General features: G+C 42.0%; 1 protein-coding gene across 1 annotated transcript in view; it reads right to left on the bottom strand.

The window, feature by feature from the left end:
* The window catches only part of LOC115117438 (relaxin receptor 2-like), a 244,117-nt gene extending 240,426 nt beyond the window's left edge, over positions 1–3,691 (bottom strand). Inside the window, exon 1 of the mRNA XM_065004938.1 lies at positions 3,382–3,691. Within this exon, the coding sequence (XP_064861010.1) occupies positions 3,382–3,469 (88 nt within the window). The 5' untranslated portion in view covers positions 3,470–3,691. The remainder of the gene's footprint in view (positions 1–3,381) is intronic.
* Positions 3,692–21,724: the final 18,033 nt, after the last annotated feature.

The raw sequence follows: 21,724 nt of genomic DNA, 5'->3' as shown, positions 1-21,724 counted from the left end.
TCAGTGACACAATGGTAGGGATTAACTGAGATGGGTTTGGGTCATTGATAAGTAATTGTTTTATAATGCTGTGAACTAATCCAGGAACCCAAATGATTAGGGTGGATCCAATCCTCAAGCAGAGAGCAAATCTTCAGCTGTTCTCAACTGCCCTTCATAATGTCATTGAATCCCGCATTAAACTATGGTAGACTAAATTTCCTGATGCAGGTTATAAAATGTTTGGGAGCAGCTTATCGATGTCCTGTACTCGTGCTCCAGGTAACTGAGACATTTCTCACCATTGAACTGCCCAATACAGGAGGCAGGGATCAGGAGGTAGAAATCACCTTCACATAGACAGGAGAAGGATAGTCCACTTTCCACACACACAAACACAGGGAGGGGAAAGACAGAAACACCTCCCACACAGAGGAGGGAAGTGGCTATTGTTGCGCGATTGGAACTGTGAGATTTCACTGAGTGCCGGGAACAGAAGGTACACATGCACGCACATAAACACACATACAGACATGGCAGATCACACACGTGCGTGCATCTCATGGGACAAGAGTACTCAGCTGCAGCGAAGTACCGATTATATATTGTATAATTAGTGTATGACAACACATCAAACACACACACATCAAACACACCTGGTGACTCACCTCATACAACTATATGATACACACACCTCATCAAATCTGTCTGTACTAGTTATAATTTAGCCTGCCAAGTGTCCCTCTTCATTTTCCTATAATTATACACACGACAAACCGCACACACACACACACACAACGAGAGAGAGAGAGATAGAGAGCAGAGAGAGAGAGAGATAGAGAGCAGAGAGAGAGAGAGATAGAGAGCAGAGAGAGAGATAGATAATCTTTTCAATAATAGCTGCAGAGATTGGATTGTTTTTGTACTTCGATGAGAGTCTCGGACTATCGAGTCACTGATTCTTTTTACCGGGCATCGGTTAGATACACCGGATCCCAGTTCCTTTTTCAGGACCAAGCTTTCTGCTGCCAATTCTATTTCTACACAATCAAACAGCTTGTCCCCAATTCTCATAGACACGCACACCACACACACTTCCTCCTGAATCACGCACTCGCATTTGCCTAGTTCTCAATTTCACATCTTGGAGACCAGTCAGCGGCAAGCTGATTGCAGGCAGTAATCCAGTAATATATAATAATATATGTCATTTAAAAAGATGTGTTTTTATCCAAAACGTGATACAGTATTATGTGTATATATTTTACGTATGGGTGTAACCCTGGTGTTACAAGCGCTACAAAGGGCTGGTTAAAATTGCGTTCCACCATGTACGGAGACTCAGGCTGCGTCTCAAGTGGCACCCAATTCACTAAACAGTGCATTACTTTTTGACCAAGGCCCATACAGGTCTGGTCAAAAAGTAATGCACACTATATAGCAAATAGGGTGGTATTTGGGAGACAGGGTAGCCTAGTGGTTAGCGTGTTGGACTAGTAACCAGAAGGTTGCATGTTCAAATCCCCGAGCTGACAAGGTACAAATCTGTCGTTCTGACCCTGAACAGGCAGTTAACCCACTGTTCCCAGGCCGTCATTGAAAATAAGAATGTGTTCTTAACTGACTTGCCTGGTTAAATAAAGGTAAAAAAAAAAAAAATTAACAAAAAAAAAAATTGAGGAGCACCTACTTTTCTGATTTACACAGTAAATATACATCATTTGATTAACTCAGAGTCTGAACAATCACATTATCCAATGAAATCAATAGTCCCTAGTCCTTTTATGTTCAGGATAGGCACATTACTGCTGAAATGTTATTAAAACTCTGAATCTTCATTGAAAAGTATTTTCCATCAAGTCTACTGTGGTCTTGCACCATGTCTCTTTCCTCTCAATGGGAACCAACCGTGATAAAATAAACTCTAGTTAGCACATGGTTTCTATGTTATGCAATTTGTTGATATAATGTGATGATAGTTTTAAAAATAAAAAAACAAAACACTTTGATTAAATAGGCTACAATTTGTACAAATAGTAGGCTATCTGAACACGTATTTACTACACTCCTGAAAAAAAGAGTGCTATCTAGAACCTAAAATTATGATTTGGCTGTCCCCATAGCAGAATCCTTTGAAGAACCCTTTTGAGGTCCATGTAGAACCCTTTACACTGATGTTTCTTCATGAAACCCCAAAGAGTTCTACCTGGAACCAGAAAAGGTTCTACCTGGAACAAAAAAGGGTTCTCCTATGGGGACAGCCGAAGAATCCTTGTGGAACCCTTTTTTCTAAAAAAGTGTACAGTACAGTGGTGATAAGATATATTTAAAGCTACTGGTAAAAGTGTACAGTACAGTGGTGATAAGATATATTTAAAGCTACTGGTAAAAGTGTACAGTACAGTGGTGATAAGATATATTTAAAGCTACTGGTAAAAGTGTACAGTACAGTGGTGATAAGATATATTTAAAGCTACTGGTAAAAGTGTACAGTACAGTGGTGATAAGATATATTTAAAGCTACTGGTAGTCGATACATAGATGGACCAACCTTGATGAAGAAATAATTCTTCTTTTTTTAAACGTGGAAATGGTTTATACATTTGTTATTATATAATACCTATAAATAGTTTACAAATACTGAGCTAATACCCACTGGCTAGTAATATGCAACATTGGGAGATAAGGTGTCTTTGTTGGTGGTTGATACATTGACGCACATTAGAACCCTCGGTGGTGATGTGTGTTTATGACGGTTGAATTCCTCGTCTGCGGTCAAAACTTCTTTAACACTCTCTCCAAATAAACGATTAATAATAGGATACAAATGGAATATAGTGGTAGTGTGAAAATCTTTCAATGATGTCATAATCATCTATAACAGATCTTACGGTAATTATGTGTGAGTCACGCAGATATTCTTGCTATTCCTTGAAGACTTTAAAAACAGAAGTGTATATTCAAACGGCATAGGGATCAACATGTATTAAAGTTATAGGGTTTTAAGTAACTATAGCCGGTTGTCAAGTTCGGATTAAGGTTAGGTATTCTATAGTTTCGATAGACAACTTTCAGTGAACAGTGAGCCAGCTTTGAAATCTGTAAAACAGGCATATCGAACGTAATAAACCGTTTGCAATTTTCATAGAAAATGATTGGACGCACACCCGGTGCGCTATGACAAATAGGCTACATTTTCATTCAAATACAGAACCAGGGACAAAGTTAAAGTGTATGCTATACGTTTTTATAAATGCAGGAGTATAATCATTTTCTCAGCTGGCCGAAGAAAATGAGTTTACCTGGTGCCAATAGCAAATACTATAGGCACCATGCAGGTAAACATCGGTAATACATTTAGTTATTATGAAATAGAATATTGGTAATTCCAGTTTAACCTACCCCTGGTTGCCATTTCAGACAGGTGCATGAGCAGCAGAATAGCCGATAGTACATCCAGTATCGGTATGGGAACTTTACCGCGTCTCATGTTCCTTGTTTTGGGGTCAGTTGTCTGTGATCCAGATAGCGCTCCACATTAGGAATTCCCTCGCGACTCCACCGGTGTTGCTCAACATTCTGCCGGTAACGAACATGACAGCGGAACCCTGACAGTGACACGCGGTCCCATATCAGATCACTATATTAAAGCAGAGGGCGTAAAAAAACTAGACTAATAACTGAGCAAGGAAAAGCTGGTCGGTGTGCGTCAACAGACTTCATCTCACTCTCTCTCTCTCTCTTTCACACACAGTCAGGTTCACAGACGCGAGTAAGGGGGGCTTCCTAACAAGCTGAAGACGAATGAGGGATCTCGTGCAGCGGCTGACAGTCAGTCAGACCAATACCATTTTCACATTGATTATAGCAAACGGACATTTTCGTGAAGTTCTAGAGAGGTAACGATTCTCGAGAGACAATACTGTTGTCTACATTTTACCTCGGGAGGTCGCGCAGAAAAAAAATGTCATTCAGTTTGTGTAGTGGGTACGATACAGTGGGTAAATCAATGTTTTTACAATAACGTTTGAATTGATTGTCATAGAAACATAAAAACAAGTGCTTATTATTCTAAAAAGGTCTGGCCTATTTTTACAACCTTTGATTTGCATAAAAAGTAAAGTGTTGATTTGATAAAATAATCAAATAATATTAAAACGCATTTAAATATCTAGTTCGCAATAACTTATGTATTGGTTGTCGTAGAAACATAAAAAACAGTGTAAGTTATTCAAAAAAGACCTGGCCTACTTGTACAACCTGCATCAAAATTCGTGTTGATTGTCTAGTAATAATCAGGTTATATAAAATTGTAATTAAATCTATTATCCTCAATAGTTTTTTCATTAATTGTCATAGAAACATCAAACTAAATCCAAATTAGTCAAACCCTCAATGGAACTGACGCAAGACATCACCTCCATACAAGTTTCGGCTTTACCAATTGTGTTACAGAATTACCTGCGTTGGCATTTAGCACACCATCTCACAGTACTATCTCAGAGACAAAATATGTAACTTGCCCTCCACACCTCTGGCCCTAACCAAACCGTTTGTTTGCTAGGGACCAGGTTGCCACGTGCCTTATCACACCGTTGAGTCAGCCAATCACAGGCAGTAATCTTGGGTTTCAGATCCCCAATTCCTGCCGCCCCTTCTCCATCTTCTTCTAGCAGTTGCAGAGAGAGCCTCAAGCTCCTCTTCCCTGCCCAACACAACTGGACTCATTCCCAAATCTGTGGGATGGTGTGCTTGTATAAAGTAAGTTGTGGAAACTCTGGCGGCTCTGGCAGCTCAGGACAGACGGGAGACTCTAGCAGCTCTGGACAGGCGGGAGACTCTAGCAGCTCTGGACAGGGGAGAGACTAGCAGCTCTGGACAGGCGGGAGACTAGCAGCTCTGGACAGGCGGGAGACTAGCAGCTCTGGACAGGCGGGAGACTAGCAGCTCTGGACAGGCGGGAGACTAGCAGCTCTGGACAGGCGGGAGACTAGCAGCTCTGGACAGGCGGGAGACTCTAGCAGCTCTGGACAGACGGGAGACTCTAGCAGCTCTGGAGAGACGGGAGACTAGCAGCTCCGTTGAGACGGGAGACTCTAGCAGCTCTGGAGAGATGGGAGACTCTAGCAGCTTTGGACAGGCAGGAGACCCTGTAGGGAGGAGACAGAGAGACAGCCTGGTGCGTGGGGCTGCCACAGTAGGGCTGGTGCGTGGAGGTGGCACTGGATGGACCGGACCGTGAAGGCGTACTGGAGATCTTGAGAGCAGGGCTGGCACCATCCGCCCTGGCTGGATCTTCACCCTAGCCCGGCAGATGTGGGGAGCTGGGATGTAGCGCACCGGGCTAAGCACGCGTACTGGGGACACCGTGCGTTTCACCGCACAACACGGTGCCTGACCAGTACAACGCCCGCCACGGTTAGCACTGCTAGGAGTACTGTAGCGCTGAGCTGGCACAGGACATGCAGGGCTAGGGAGGTGCACAGGAGGCCTGGTGCGTGAGGCTGACACAGTCTTCACCAGACGACTAGCACGCACCTCAGGACGAGTATGGAGAGCTGACCCAGGTGCCATCAAATCCCCGACACGCTCCGTCGGGCGAATGCCGTGCCTCATGCACCAACACAGCACCTCCCTCATAACGCTCTCCTCCAATTTCCCCATTAACCCCTTCACTGTCTCTGCTTCGCTCACCTCCAACACCGGCTCTGGTTCCATCCTTGGCTCCTCACGGTATACAGGGGGAGTTGGCTCAGGTCTGACTCCTGACTCTGCCACACTCTCCCTGTGCCCCCCGCCAAGAAATGTTTGGGGCTGCCTCTCGGGCTTCCAGCCGCGCTGCCGTGCCAGCTCCTCGTAATGCCGCCTCTCTGCTTTCGCTGCCTCCAGCTCTGCTTTGGGGCGGCGATATTTCCCTAGCTCTGACAGGGTCCTTTTCTGTCCAACACGTCCTCCCATGTCCATGAGTCTTGTGATGCTGGCCGCTGCTGCTGCTGCCTCTCCTGCTGCACTTTGGGGCAGCGATATTCCCCTGGCTTTGCCCAGGGTCCTCTCCCCTCTAGGATTTCCTCCCACGTCCAGGAGTCTTGGGTCTTCGGCCGCTGTTGCTGCTGCCCGTTACCACGCCGCTTGGTCCTTGGTTGGTGGGTGATTCTGTAAAGGTTTTCCTCCTCTTTCTCTGAAGAGGTGTAGCAAGGATCGGACCAAGATGCGGCGTGGTAAGTGTCCATGGTTGTTTATTTAAAAACATAAACTGAACACTCAATGACTACAAAACAATAAACGTGAACAAAACCGAACCAGTACAGTGTGGCGAACAAACACAGGCACACAACACTTGCTCCCAGGCAGACTAAATAACTTTTTTGCCCGCTTTGAGGACAATACAGTGCCTTATACTTATTTTCCACCATAATTTGCAAATAAATTCATAAAAAATCCTACAATGTGATTTTCTGGATTTTTTTTTCTCATTTTGTCTGTCATAGTTGAAGTGTACCTATGATGAAGATTACAGGCCTCTCTCATCTTTTTAAGTGGGAGAACTTGCACAATTGGTGGCTGACTAAATACTTTGTTGTCCCACTGTAGGTGGAAGCGGTGGATTGAGACAGATCATTCAACAAACAAACAAACAAATAGACAGATATCGATGGGGGTTTAATGAGTATGCTAATTAGATTTCCGACACAGTTGCAGACATCGACTCTTATCTTTTCATATGCAAGGCTCGTATTCCTAACCTATAACAAAGTGTATTAAAACATTTTAGCGCGTGATAACATTGCAACTGTTAACTCCTATGTTTGTCATGAGTCTAATAACTATGATCTTGTTATTCTCCATGATTATTTATTTTTGTGATAATTGCCCATGTCTGTGTCTTTGGTAACCCCTGCCAACTGCCATAACGCAGCGTATGACTGATTAACACTATCAAACAGGAAATGTGTCTCATGTTCCTTTCACTCTATAGTTCAAGTCAGTGTTTAACCAACACAAACATCTAGTTCCACCAATATCTAATCTGGACATGACATCTCGGGTGTGCTCCTGAGTAGCGCAGCGGTCTAAGGCATTGCATCTCAGTACTAGAGGCGTTACTACAGACCCTGGTTTGATTCCAGACTGTATCACAACCGACCGTGATTGGGAGTCCCATAGGGCGGCGCACAATTGGCCCAGACTTGTCCGGGTTAGGGTTTGGCCCGGGGTAGGCCGTCATTCTAAATAAGAATTTGTTCTTAATTGACTTGCCTAGTTAAATAAAGGTTAAATAAATAAAATAGCAGTGTTTTGTTACTTGTCATGTTTTGTGTTTTTTTGTGGACCCCAGGATGAGTAACTGGTGCATGTTCAAAAAGCTGGTGGGGATCCAAATAAATAAATAAACTGTTGCTCCCCATGGTGCACCCTTGCGTCATCACACGACCTAATGACCAGCCATTCCCAAAGGCCATCCCGGTCAACTAAGAGGCTTGCTGTAATTATTTTCATGGTATATAGTCTGACTACAGTTCACTCTGGGTTCACAACAATCCTTAACCATTTTGATATGCCCACAGTAAATATTATCAGACCGTTTTCTCAGCAGTTTTGCAACAACGTGCACATAATAGCCCTATTTCCTCAAGCCTATGTTTATAAACTTTTCATATAATTTCAGCTCTGGTATAACGATTTTTGAGGGAAATATTGTTGCATCTTTTTTTTCCAAAGAGAAGTTTCCATGCGTAATGTGTAAAGATGATATCTGTCTAATCCTAAAATCTATTTCTGGGTTCTAGAATTTAGACACGTGAGTGAATCTTTGTTTTCACACTGGAGGATTTGTAAATGTGTTATACATAATGTGATTGAACCGTGTTTATTAACGTCAAAAGATAACTGCCGTTAAAAAAATACAGTACGTTCCGTCTGTTCCATGAGCACGCCACCTGAAGCGACAGAGATTACATCTACCGGAATTACATTTTGTGTCCCAAATGGCACCCTAATCCAATAGGGCTCTGGTCAAAAGTAGTGCACTAAGTACAGAATTGGGTGTCATTTTGGGAGACATTTTTACTCTCTGGAGCCCTTGTATCCCATACATAATCCAGATGGGGATTAAAATGTTTCATATCTCTACAGTTCATTAGTGATTTCCTGTGTAAGCCTCTGCATACCCGAAGAGGTCTGGGCCATTTTGCTGGAACAAGTCTACGGTGGCTTTTCTTCCCTCTAAATGACTATGTTTATTAAACTACTCTGGTTTCATTTCTCTGGCATTATACCAACCATCCCATCTGAGCTGTCTGTTTGAGATAAATCTCCATTTTATTTTATTGTAGTGAATTTGTCCGGTAGCTTTTTCTTGGCTATTATCGAATGAGCAACCCTCTGGACCACTGACTTGCAGCCCCAATAGAAGTACACACCCAGAGAGAGACAGAGAGAGAGAGAAAGAGACAGAGAGAGAGAGATAGAGAGACAGAGACAGAGAGAGAGACAGAGAGAGAGAGACAGAGAGAGAGAGACAGAGAGAGAGAGAGCACATCGGCCTCCACAGCCAAATGAAGTGGCAACAACTCCAGAATCACTTCTACCCACCCCTACCCCGCAACCACTAGAGGGGCATCTAACCCCACCCCCCACCCCTACACCCTAACCACAAGAGGGGCATCTAACCCCACCCCTACCCCCAACCACAAGAGGGGCATCTAACCCCACCCCTACCCCCCAACCACTAGAGGGGCATCTAACCCCACCCCCACCCCTACCCCTCAACCACAAGAGGGGCATCTAACCCCACCCCTACCCCCAACCACAAGAGGGGCATCTAACCCCACCCCCAACCCCCAACCACTAGAGGGGCATCTAACCCCACCCCCCACCCCTACCCCCAACCACAAGAGGGGCATCTAACCCCACCCCTACCCACCAACCACATGAGGGGCATCTAACCCCACCCCTACCCCCAACCACAAGAGGGGCATCTAACCCCACCCCTACCCACCAACCACATGAGGGGCATCTAACCCCACCCCTACCCCCAACCACAAGAGGGGCATCTAACCCCCTACCCACCCCCAAACACAAGAGGAGCATCGTCATCATCGACTACGATGGACAGCTAAGAATCAGGATCTAGTTTAGATAAAGCCTAATGCCCTCAAACTCAACTCTGGACCTGGAAACCGAATCAACTGCTTTTTAAAAGTATTTTCCCCTAATGAAAGATTACCGGACCCCTAGTAGATGCAATTCATTATCAGGCAGAACAGTAAACTAGCAGGCTCCGGACCTCATAGGGTAAAGAGTCAAATACCCCTGACCTGCTTCCTCACAGGTGGTAACACAGGGCAGAAACACACACAGCTTGGAGTCAGGAGTTATCGCTATAGAGTGCTGATTAATACCCACAGTCCCAATTCAATTAAAAATGTACTGTCTCAATTTAATTCAAACTTGATCGTCGCCGCCGGCAGAATAATTTCTGCTTGCATTCAAAACAATTGTTTACTTTCTTTAGCAAAACAATATTTGTATATTTTGTTCTTAGTTTAACAAATGTTGTCTCATCTCTTCCAACACAGCGGGAGACAAAGGAGGCGAGAGACGAAGAAAGACCGAAGGAAGCATAATTAATTTACCAAGACTTTGAAGTGAGTTTTTTATGTATAATTATAACTCTCTCTGTAAGATAATCAGATTTCCCTCATGGAGGAGGAAAAGTTGCCTTGGCTAAACTCAAACTAGAGGTCTCTGCTTTACAGAGAGAACCATTCCCATTGTGAATTGAGAGATTATTATCAAACACACAAACATAGTTGTTCTACTATCCTTGTGGGGACCAAACAATTATTTCCAATTCAAAATGCTTTTTCCCCTAACCCTAAACTAAATTACCCTTAAGCCCAAACCTCTTAACCCGCGTGGCCCTTCGGGAGTCAGGAAGGAAGTGTGCAGCTGGTGAGTTTAGAAATAAACAGAACAAACCAAGAAACATGAGTAGCATGCGTACAGACATGAAACACACAATCAAAACTGCCTGGGGAATGGCGCGAAGGGAGTGACAGATATAGGGGAGGTAATCAATGAAATGATGGAGTCCAAGTGTGCCTTATGATGAAGCGCAGGTGCACATAATGATGAATGCCAGGTGCACGTCATTCTGAATGCCCTGCGATGTGGAACACCGGAGGGGAGGATCGGGAGTAGAAGTGACAACCCTAACCCAACCCTAACCCTAACCCTAATTGTAAACCTAGGCTAAAATAGCCTTTTTCTTTTTGGAGACCGGTGAAACGTCCCCACCTGTCTGAATTGTCCTTGTGACATCGGCTGATGTAAAAAGGGCCTTATAAATACATTTGATTGAGTGATGTAATTGAATCCTGGCCTGAGACTGGATCCTTAGTGTGACTAATCTGGTTGATAAAATAGAATCCTGGCCTAAGACTGGATCTTTAGTGTGACTACTCTGGTTGATGGGATTGAATCCTGGCCTAAGACTGGTTCTTTAGTGTGACTAATCTGGTTGATGGGATTGAATCCTGGCCTATGACTGGATCTTTAGTGTGACTAATCTGGTTGATGGGATTGAATCCTGGCCTAAAACTGGTTCTTTAGTGTGACTAATCTGGTTGATAAAATAGAATCCTGGCCTGAGACTGGATCTTTAGTGTGACTACTCTGGTTGATAAAATAGAATCCTGGCCTAAGACTGGATCTTTAGTGTGACTAATCTGGTTGATAAAATAGAATCCTGGCCTAAAACTGGATCTTTAGTGTGACTACTCTGATTGATGGGATTGAATCCTGGCCTATGACTGGTTCTTTAGTGTGACTAATCTGGTTGATGGAATTGAATCCTGGCCTAAAACTGGATCTTTAGTGTGACTAATCTGGTTTATAAAATAGAATCCTGGCCTAAAACTGGATCTTTAGTGTGACTAATCTGGTTGATATGGTTGAATCCTGGCCCAAGACTGAATCATTAGTGTGACAACTCTGGTTGATGGGATTGACTCCTGGCCTAAAACTAGATTCTTAGTGACTACTCTGCTTCCCCTACATAGCCAGACAATTAGGGCATTCATTAATAATTGGCTGCTATGTGAGCTTCTGTCTAGGTTTCAGGTACAGTTGAAGTCAGAAGTTTACATACACCTGAGCCAAATTAATTTAAACTCAGTTTTTCACAATTCCTGACATTTAATCCTAGTAACAATTCCCTGTCTTAGGTCAGCTAGAATCACCACTTTATTTTAAGAATGTGAAATGTCAGAATAATAGCAGAGAGAATTATTTATTTCAGTGGGTCAAACGTTTACATACACTCAATTAGTATTTGGTAGCATTGCCTTTAAATTGTTTAACTTGGGTCAAACGTTTCGAGTAGCCTTCCACAAGCTTCCCAAAATAAGTTGGGTGAATTTTGGCCCATTCCTCCTGACAAAGCTGGAGTAACTGAGTCAGGTTTGTAGGCCTCCTTGCTCGCACACACTTTTTCAGTTCTGCCCACAAATTTTTTATAGGATTGAGGTCAGGGCTTTGTGATGGTCAGTAAAAATACCTTGACTTTGTTGTCCTTAAGCCATTTTGCCACAACTTTGGAAGTATGCTTGGGATCATTGTCCATTTGGAAGACCCATTTGCGAGCAAGCTTTAACTTCTTGACTGATGTCTTGAGCTTCAATATATCCACATAATTTTCAATTCTCCATGATGCCATCTATTTTGTGAAGTGCACCAGTCCCTCCTGCAGCAAAGCACCCCCACAACATGATGCTGCCACCCCTGTGCTTCACGGTTGGAATGGTGTTCTTTGGCTTGCAAGCCTTCCGCTTTTTCCTCCAAACATAACGATGGTCATTATGGCCAAACAGTTCTATTATTGTTTAATCAGACCAGAGGACATTTCACCAAAAAGTACCATCTTTGTCCCCATGTACAGTTGCAAACTGTAGTCTGTCTTATTAATAACGGTTTTGTAGCCGTGGTTTCTTCCTTGCTGAGCGGCCTTTCAGGTTATGTCGATATAGGACTCGTTTACTGTGGATATTGATACTTTTGTACCTTTTTCCTCCAGCATCTTCACAAGGTCCTTTGCTGTTGTTCTGGGATTGATTTGCACTTTTTGCACCAAAAGTACGTTCATCTCTAGGAGACAAGAACTCGTCGCATTCCTGAGCGGTATGACGGCTGCGTGGTTCTATGGTGTTTATATTTGCGTACTATTGTTTGTGTACAGATGAACGTGGTACTTTCAGCCATTTGGAAATTGCTTCCAATGACAAACCAGACTTGTGGAGGCCTACAATTTTTTTTCAGTCTTGGCTGATTTATTTTGATTTTCCCATGATGTCAAGCAAAGAGGCACTGAGTTTGAAGGTCGGCCTTGAAATACATCCACAGTTACACCTCCAATTGACTCAAATGATGTCAATTAGCCTATCAGAAGCTTCAAACGCCATGACATAATTTTCTGTAATTTTCCACGCTGTTTAAAGGCACAGTCAACTTAGTGTATGTAAACTTCTGACGCACTGGAATTGTGATACAGTGAATTATATGTGAAATAATCTAATAGTCTGTAAACAATTGTTGGAAAAATTACTTGTGTCATACACAATGTAGATGTCCTAACCAACTTCCCAAAACTATAGTTTGTTATTAACAATAAATGTGTGGAGTGGTTGAAAAACGAGTTTTAACAACTCCAACGTAAGTGTATGTCATCTTCCAACTTCAACTGTAAGTAAAGTGGTCAGGTTAGGTAACCCTTTCAACATTCAGTCAGTTCAACATTCAATCCATTCAAAAAGTGCAGCAAAGCCTTTTCTCTCTTCCAGACTGACAACAGCAGAGCATTGTTTAAGCGGCCATTGTTATTTACCAAATGACACCCTATGGGCCCTGGTCAAAGTTAGTGCAGTATAAAGGGAATAGGGCGGCATTTGTGATTAATTTATGATTGAATTCTGTTAAGGTGCTCATAGATCGGATCGCAAATCCTTTCCTGATAACATCAGGGGTTGATGTCACTGGGCTCCCGAGTGGTGCAGTGGTCTAAGGCATTGCTGTGCATAGAGGGGTTTACTGCAGTCTCTGGTTCAACTCCAGGCTGCGTCATATCTGGCTGTGATTGGGCGGTGCACAATTGGCCCAGCGTTGTCTGGGGTAAGCTGTCATTGTAAATAAGATTTTGTTCTTAACTGACTTGCCTAGTTAAATGACGGTTACACAACATCAGAGTGAGAAACCTGGCCGATGCCTCTCATATTACATGGTTGTACTAACAGACTGAAACAAGTTTACTCCCCAAAAATATTTTTTATTTCCAATAAATAATAATAACTACACAGACTTAGTTAAAATAGCCCCCAAAAATAATTTAGATGTTAAAACTGTAGGAGCATAAAATCTCAAACTCCTCATCCTTGTCAAATCTCTCTCTACTGCAAATAACCAGGTTTATTGGTGAGTGGCAAACGGAGAGGCTTATAGTGAGTACAATTAACTAAAAGCCGAATTACCACCTGAAAAGAATGACAATACAATTAAATAGACTGCTTTCGATTAAATGATGAAAACGATATCAAATACATCAGCGGAGGCTGCTGAGGGGAGGACGGCTCATAAATATGTCTGGAACGGAGCAGATGGAATGGCATCAAACATGTATTTGATACCATTTGATACCATTTGATACCATTTGATGTATTTGATACCATTTGATACCATTTGATGTATTTGATTCCATTTGATGTATTTGATACCATTTGATGTATTTGATACCATTTGATGTATTTGATCCCATTCCACCTACTCCGCTCCAGCCATTGCCAAGAGCACGTCCTCCCCAAACATCCTGTGAAATACATGTATGTGTAGATTAACCCCATAGGGCTCTGTTCAAAAGTACTGGACTATATTAGGATTATGGTAACATTTGGGCTGCATCCTGAATAACCAAAGTGAAACAATGACTTTGAAGGGGATCATGCTTAATGTGTAGCTGGTTCTCTATAGCTGGGTCGTTCCACCAATTGAATACCTTTTGGGTTGTGTAAATTAGTAATACAAAACATTTGATTTCACCTCATTTTAACATTTTCACAAAAAGAGCACATTTTCAACTTCATAAAACATGGTTTCCTATCTGAAGAGTTTAAATCAATACAATTACTGTGGTAAGTGCCATCAGAAAGTATTCACACCCTTAGACATTTTCCACATCTTGTTGTGTTACAAGGTGGAATTAAACCTCATTTGTGCCAGGTGTGATAGCCCTCCTAAATAGCTCGGGCTAATGTTCCTATCGACTCAGTAAGGCCAGCAGGCTAGTCTTTAAAAAAAAAAAGTTTTATTGGTATGTATCTGTTACGAAAGTTGTATTGTCAATTTTGTTTTGTATTTAAACGCCACTTTAAACATGTACACGACACTGCAACAACACATGTCTCCATGGAGACAATAAAGTCAGTAAGTAAATAGATTTTAAAAAAGAATTGTCAACGATCTACACAAATTACTGTTTAATGTCAAAGTGGGAGAAACATTCAAACTTTTTTTTTTAAGTTAAAAAAATTAACACCAATTCAGTGCCTTCAGAAAGTATTCAGACCCTTTTACTTTTTCCACATTTTGTTACTTTACAGCCTTATTCGAAAATTGACCAAAAAGAAAAAAATAGCATCAGCAATCTATACACAATACCTGTCACGGCTGTTGAAGGATGAGGACAAAGGTGCAGCGTGGTGAGCGTACATTTTCTTTCTTTTAAGCAAAATGACGCCAAACAAAACAATAAACACTACAAAAACAAACCGTGAAGAACACAAGCAAAGTGCTCTAAACAGAGACAACCTCCCACACACACATGTAGGAAAAGGGTACCTAAGTATGGTTCCCAATCAGAGACAAAGATAGACAGCTGTCCCTTATTGAGGACCATACCCGGCCAAACACAAAGAAATAGAAAACATAGAACACAAAACATAGAATGCCCACCCCAACTCACACCCTGACCAAACCAAAACAGAGACATAAAAAGGATCTCTAAGGTCAGGGTGTGACAATACCTCAATGACAAAGCGAAAACTGTTTTTAGAAGTCTTTGAAAATGTATTAAAAATACAAATCTGAAATATCTTATTTCCATAAGTGTTCATACTCTTTGCTATGAGACTCAAAATTGAGCTCAGATGCATCCTGTTTCCACTGATCATCCTTCAGACGTTTATACAACTTGATTGGAGTCCACCTGTGGTAAATTCAATTAATTGGACATGATTTGGAAAGGCACACACCTGTCTACATAAGGTCCCACAGTTGACAGTGAATGTCAAATCAAAAACCAACCCATGATGTCAAAGGAATTGTCTGTAGAGCTCAGAGACAGGATTGTGTCGAGGCACTGATCTGGGGAAGGGTACCAAAACATTTCTGCAGTATTGAAGGTCCCCAAGAACACAATGGCCTCCATCATTCTTAAATTGAAGAAGTTCTGAACCACCAAGACACATCCTAGAGCTGGTCGCCCGGCCAAACTGAGCAATTGGGGGAGAAGGGCCTTGGTCAGGGAGGTGACCAAGAACCCGATGGTCACTCTGACAGAGCTCCTAGTGTTCCTCTGTTGAGATGGGAGAAACTTTCAGAAAGACAAACATCTCTGCAGCACTCCACCAATCAAGCCTTTATGGTAGAGTTGCCAGTCGGAAGTCACTCCTCAGTAAAAGAAACATGACAGCCCGCTTGGAGTTTGGCAAAAGGCACCTTAAGGACTCTCAGACAATGATAAACAAGATTCTCTCGTCTGATGAGACAAAGATTGAACTCTTTGGCCTGAATGCCAAGAGTCACGTCTCAATGAAACCTGGCACCATCCCTACGGTGAAGCATGGTGGTGACAGCATCATGCTGTGGGGGTGTTTTTCAGCAGCAGGGACTGGGAGATTAGTCAGGTTCGAGGGAAAGATGAACGGAGCAAAGTACAGAGACATTCTTGATGAAAGCATGCTCCAGAGTGCTCAGAACCTCAGACTAGGGCGAAGGATCACCTTCCAACAGGACAACGACCATAAGCACACAGCCACGACAACGCAGGAGTGGCTTCGGGACACGTCTCTGAGTGTCCTTGAGTGGCCCAGCCAGAGCCCGGACTTGAACTCGATCAAACATATCTGGAGAGACCTGAAAATAGCTGTGCAGCAACACTCCCAACCTGACAGAGCTTAAGAGGATCTGCAGAGAAGAATGGGAGAAACTCCCCAAATACAGGTGTGCCAAGCTTGTCGCGGCATACCCAAGAAGACCTGATGCTGTAATTGCTGCCAAAGGTGCTTCAACAAAGAACTAAGGTAAAGGGTCTGAATACTTATGTAAATATAATATTTCTGTTTTATTTTTAAGAAATTAGTAAAAATGTCTAAACCTGTTTTTGCTTTGTCATTATGGAGCATTGTGTGTAGATTGATGATAAAACAACTATTTAATGAATCTTAGAATAAGGCTTTAACCTAACAAAGTGGAAAAAGTCAAGCGCTCTGAATACTTTCTAATTTAAGTAAGTATTCAACCCCCTGAGTCAGTAGATGTTAGAATCACATTTGGCAGCGATTACAGCTGTGAGTCTTTTTGGCTAAGTCTCTAAGAGGTTTGGACACTTGGATTGTAAAACTCTTCAAGCTCTGTCAAATTGGTCGTTGATCATTGCTAGACAGCCATTTTCAAGTCTTAACATCGATTTTCAAGCCTATTTAAGTCAAAACTGTAACTATACCACTCAGGAAATGTTGTCTTGGTAAGCAACTCCAGTTTAGATCTGGCCTTGTGTTTTAGGTTATTGTCATGCTGAAAGGTAAATTTGTCTCTGTGTCTGTTGGAAAGCAGACTGAACCAGGTTCTCCTCTAGGATTTGTCTGTGTTTAGCTCTATTCCATTTCTTTTTATCCTCAAAAACTCCCTAGTGCTTGCCGAGGACTAGCATACCCATAACATGATGCAGCCACCACCATGAAAGAAAAGATGAAGAGTGGTACTCAGTGAAGTATTGTGTTGGATTTACCCCAAACATAACGCTTTGTATCCAGGACACATTTTTTGCAGTTTTACTTTAGTGCCTTGTTGCAAACAGGATGCGTGTTTTGGAATATGTTTATTCTGTCCAGTCTTCCTTATTTTCACTCTGTCAATTAGGTTAGATTTGTGGAGTAACTACAATGTTTTTGATCCATTCTCAGTTTTCTCCTATCACAGCCATAACTATTTTAAAGTTACGATTGGCCTCATGGTGAAATCCCTGAGCGGTTTCCTTCCTCTCAGGCAACTGAGTTAGGAAAGACGCATGAAACTTTGTAGTGTTCTTTGGTGTGTTTGAAATTCACTGCTCGACTGAGGGATCTTACAGATGTGGGGTGCAGAGATATACAGGGCCAGCGCTATGTGGTGGCAAAGCCAAATGTGTGCCCTGCCGGTTTTGTTTCCCCATATTTTTTTATATACAGTATATATTTTTTTAAATAAATACAAATCTGTCGCTGTGTCCTTGAGCAAGGCGCTTAATCTTGATTGCTCCAGGGGCGCTGTACAATGGCGACCCTGGCCGTGACCCCACTCCCTGCAAGTGTCTCATGGGGAGTTGGGATATGCAAAAAAAAACATTTTCATTACACAATTGTGTGTGTAACAGGACAAATATGAGAACCCCCCCCTAATTATTATTATTATTTTTTTTTACCATGCCCGGTTTTGCCAATGTAGCACCACCAAGCCTGCCAGTAGTGCATAACCGGGACCAAGGCTATATGCCAGTGTGCGCTCATGATCTGAGGAGGTGGGAGGAGGGAGGGGAAAAGTAATAATGTCATATTTAGTAGTTCAAATAAGAAAATGCATCGTGATTGGGCACCTAGCCATGCATCGTCATAAGATACTGCCTTCATTATTGTTTAGGAAACTCATTGGATCCCAGGGCAGGGTCAAATGTACCTTTTTCTTCTCAGACAGCTACAGCTAGCTCCGTTACATTTTTGCCGCACTGAATAATCATAGCTGGTTGGCTCAGGTTTGATCAGCATGGATATCCCAAAATGGCTGAGCATTGCCAAGAGCAAAACACAACTGATGGCAACCATGTCCAGACTGATATCGCACTCACCAAGCAACCTGCTAGCCCGACCACCGAGGGTTGAGGAGCCTAGCAGCAAATTCAATACACCCTGCTGACATACAAGCTTGAGAAGAGCCGTGGACTAGCACCAGCAGCGCGAGGGTAACATCACAACAAAAACTTGGTCCTGCACATCGATTACCTATCTAGCTTCTCAGAGATATCTCTGAGAAGCTACCCAGTAAAGGGCTGAAAATAGCCCATATTAATATATGTAGCCTTAGAAATAAGGTTCATGAAATCAATAACTTGCTAACATCAGATAACATGCATATATTAGTCCTGTCTGAGACTCACTTAGATCATTCATTTGATGATACAGCAGTAGCAATGCTTAGAAAATATCTTATGTCAAGTGGTATTGAAGTGTTGTGGTTGCAGGTTCACCTGACACATCTAAATGGCTTTTATTTTGGGGTTGTTGCTATAGGCCACCAAGTGCTAACAGTCAGTATCTAAGTAACATGTGTGAAATGCTTGATAGTGTATGTGATGTAAACAGAGAGGTCTACTTTCTTGGGGACCTGAATATTGACAGGTCTCCATCAAGCTGTCCACTCAAGAGGGAACGTCTTTATTATTGATTTATTATTACCTTATTGAGCACATGTTTAGTAATACTGTAGAACTTTGTTTTAATGCTCTATCTGTACCCATTGGATGCAGTTATCACAATATAGTGGCTATATTCAGGAGAGACCCAACGTTCCAACAGCTGGGTCTAAACAAATGTATAAGAGATCATACAAAATCATTTGCTGTGACTTTAATGTGGATGATGATACAAACATTTGTTGGTCTGATGTGATTAATGAGGAGCATCCAGATGCTGCACTTGATGAAGTGATGAACTTGCATTTTCCAATTATTGATAAACATGCATCTGTTAAGAAGCTGACTGTTAGAACTGTTAGGCTCAAACGATTTATGAGAAATTGAAAAACTGTATTGAAAAATGTATAAATTTATGTGACTAAACTCAACAAAAAGCAGAAGAAACTGTATTATGAAGCCAAGATCAATGATAACGAATGATGAGGAAAGATGTGGAGTACTTTAAATGAAATTATGGGCAGAAAGACAAATTAAACTCAATCTTCCATAGAATCAGATGGCTTATTCATCCCAAAATCATTTGATGTCGCTAATTATTAAAATATATATATATATATAACCTCCATTTAACTAGACAAGTCAGTTAAGCACAAAACTTATTTAGAATGACGGCCTACACCGGTCATTGGGCCAATTATGCGCCAGACGACACAGACGACACTGTGCCAATTATGCGCCCCCCCCCTGTGGGACTCCCAATCACGGCCGGTTGTGATACACCCTGGAATGGAACCAGGGTCTCTGTACCAGGGTGTCTGTACCAGGGTGTCTGTACCAGGGTGTCTGTAGTGACACCTCTAGCACTGAGATGCAGTGCCTTAGACAGCTGCGATACAGCCTGGAATCGAACCAGGGTGTCTGTAGTGACGCCTCTAACACTGAGATGCAGTGCCTTAGACTGCTGCGATACAGCCTGGAATCGAACCAGGGTCTGTAGTGACGCCTCTAGCACTGAGATGCAGTGCCTTAGACAGCTGCGATACAGCCTGGAATCGAACCAGGGTCTGTAGTGACGCCTCTAGCACTGAGATGCAGTGCCTTAGACAGCTGCGATACAGCCTGGAATCGAACCAGGGTCTGTAGTGACGCCTCTAGCACTGAGATGCAGTGCCTTAAACTGCTGAGATTCAGCTTGGAATCAAACAAGGGTTTGAATAGACCGCTGTGTCACTCGGGAGCCCCCTATTTGAATGATTACTTCTTTGGCTAAGGGGGCAAATGCCAACAATGAAGAGTATTTAAAAATAAAAAAAAAAAAAAAAATGAAAGAAAGAAAGAAAGAAAGAAAGAAAAGTATTTTAAGTTGGTGTGGGAGAGGTGGAAAAATGATTGTTATGAGTCAATAATGACAAACCTTCTGACATTGACAATTTAGATGGAAAGCTACTGAGGATGGGACTCTAAAGCCACTCCTATCTGTCATATCTTTAATCTGAGTCCAGAGGAAAGTGTTTGTCCTCAGGCCTGGAGGGAAGCCAAAGTCATTTCCGCTACCCAAGAGTGGTAAAGCTACATTTACTGGTTCTAACAGCAGACCTATCAGCTTGCTGCCAGCTCTTAGTAAACTGTTGGAAAAAATGGTGTTTGACCAAATACAATGCTATTTCTCTGTAAACAAATGAACAACAGACTTTCAGTGTGCTTATAGAGAAGGGCACTCAGCATGTACTGTACTGACACAAATGACTGATGATTGGTTGAAAGAAGTTGATAATAAGAAGATTGTGTACTGTTAGAGTTCAGTGCAGCCTTTGATATGATTTACCATAATTAGGGCTCACAAAATTTTGTAAACTGGGGATTGTCAAGCATATAACTGTTGGTCTCCCGGTAATTGACCGTTGTCATGACTCTCTCTCCAAACAATTACTCGATTAAATTAATCATGTAACAATTAAATGTAGTAGGTAATAGCAGTCATCACATTAATGATAGTCACGACACCGGTAATTAACATAAACACATTTAGTATCTCCTGGCTTCCACTGATGCAGCCCTTTGGAACATCTACATTTTTAAAAAGTCTAATAAATCTATGTAATATAGCCTACACCTTCACAATAAATCCATTATTTACTTTAGACAGGTCTAAAGAAACATGATATGAAGAAAATGTAGTCTACTTCTGAAGAACAGAATGACATACTCTTGAGTTGTCCTCATGTTAGGCCGTGATTTGGCTGTGCCATATGGCTGTGGGCTACACGAGTTCATTTAGCAGACAATATTTGCTTAGAATTCCGTAGCATTATTTTATGTTATTTTACAGTATGAAGAACACAACTGAACAAAGCTGAATAAAATATAAAGGATATTTTCTCCAAACGATTTGAGGGAGTGAGCACATGCGGCTATTCTGTGTTGAGCGGTTAACAAAGAAATATGTACTCCTATATGCTTCATTTAGAGTTAATAATGTAACTTAAGTTGTTCTGCAAAAGTTGGGCTATATGTTTTGATTTGTAATACATTGTCAGGCTGCATGATGTGACTCTGTGATGATGATTTGAAAAAAGTCGCTTGAAAGGCATGAGCTCTGCTTAATTTATTTGCGCAGGCTGTACAAACTTCGTCAATCTCTCATTCACAATTTCAGAAGCACTTGATAATGCCTCAAATTTCCCGGCGCCATCCCCTTTGTGTGACCACAATAAACCCTAAAAAAATCTTGCCTTTTGCAGCTTGTGGTGGTTAATTTCTGCATTAAGAAATGAGGAGAGAGACAAACTTCACCTACCAGTCAGAGTTATACTTAAACTCCATCTTTAACAATAAGAGTTTTGCAATAGCACTGACATTCAATGATGCACCATTTCTAATGAACCATTGGAAGTCACAACACAATGGCTACTGAGATCTTTTATAGCAAAGATCCAACCCCCTTAATCGACATGACAAACCACAGATATTAGGAACATTTCACAAAGGAAGACTTTTATAATGAGAAAGGAGTATACCTTAGCCAGATAA

This window comes from Oncorhynchus nerka, linkage group LG19, assembly GCF_034236695.1.
Source record: "Oncorhynchus nerka isolate Pitt River linkage group LG19, Oner_Uvic_2.0, whole genome shotgun sequence".
Taxonomy (NCBI): Eukaryota; Metazoa; Chordata; class Actinopteri; order Salmoniformes; family Salmonidae; genus Oncorhynchus; species Oncorhynchus nerka.
The sequence above is the reverse complement of the archived record's forward strand: the minus strand, read 5'-3'. Positions and strand labels throughout refer to the sequence as shown.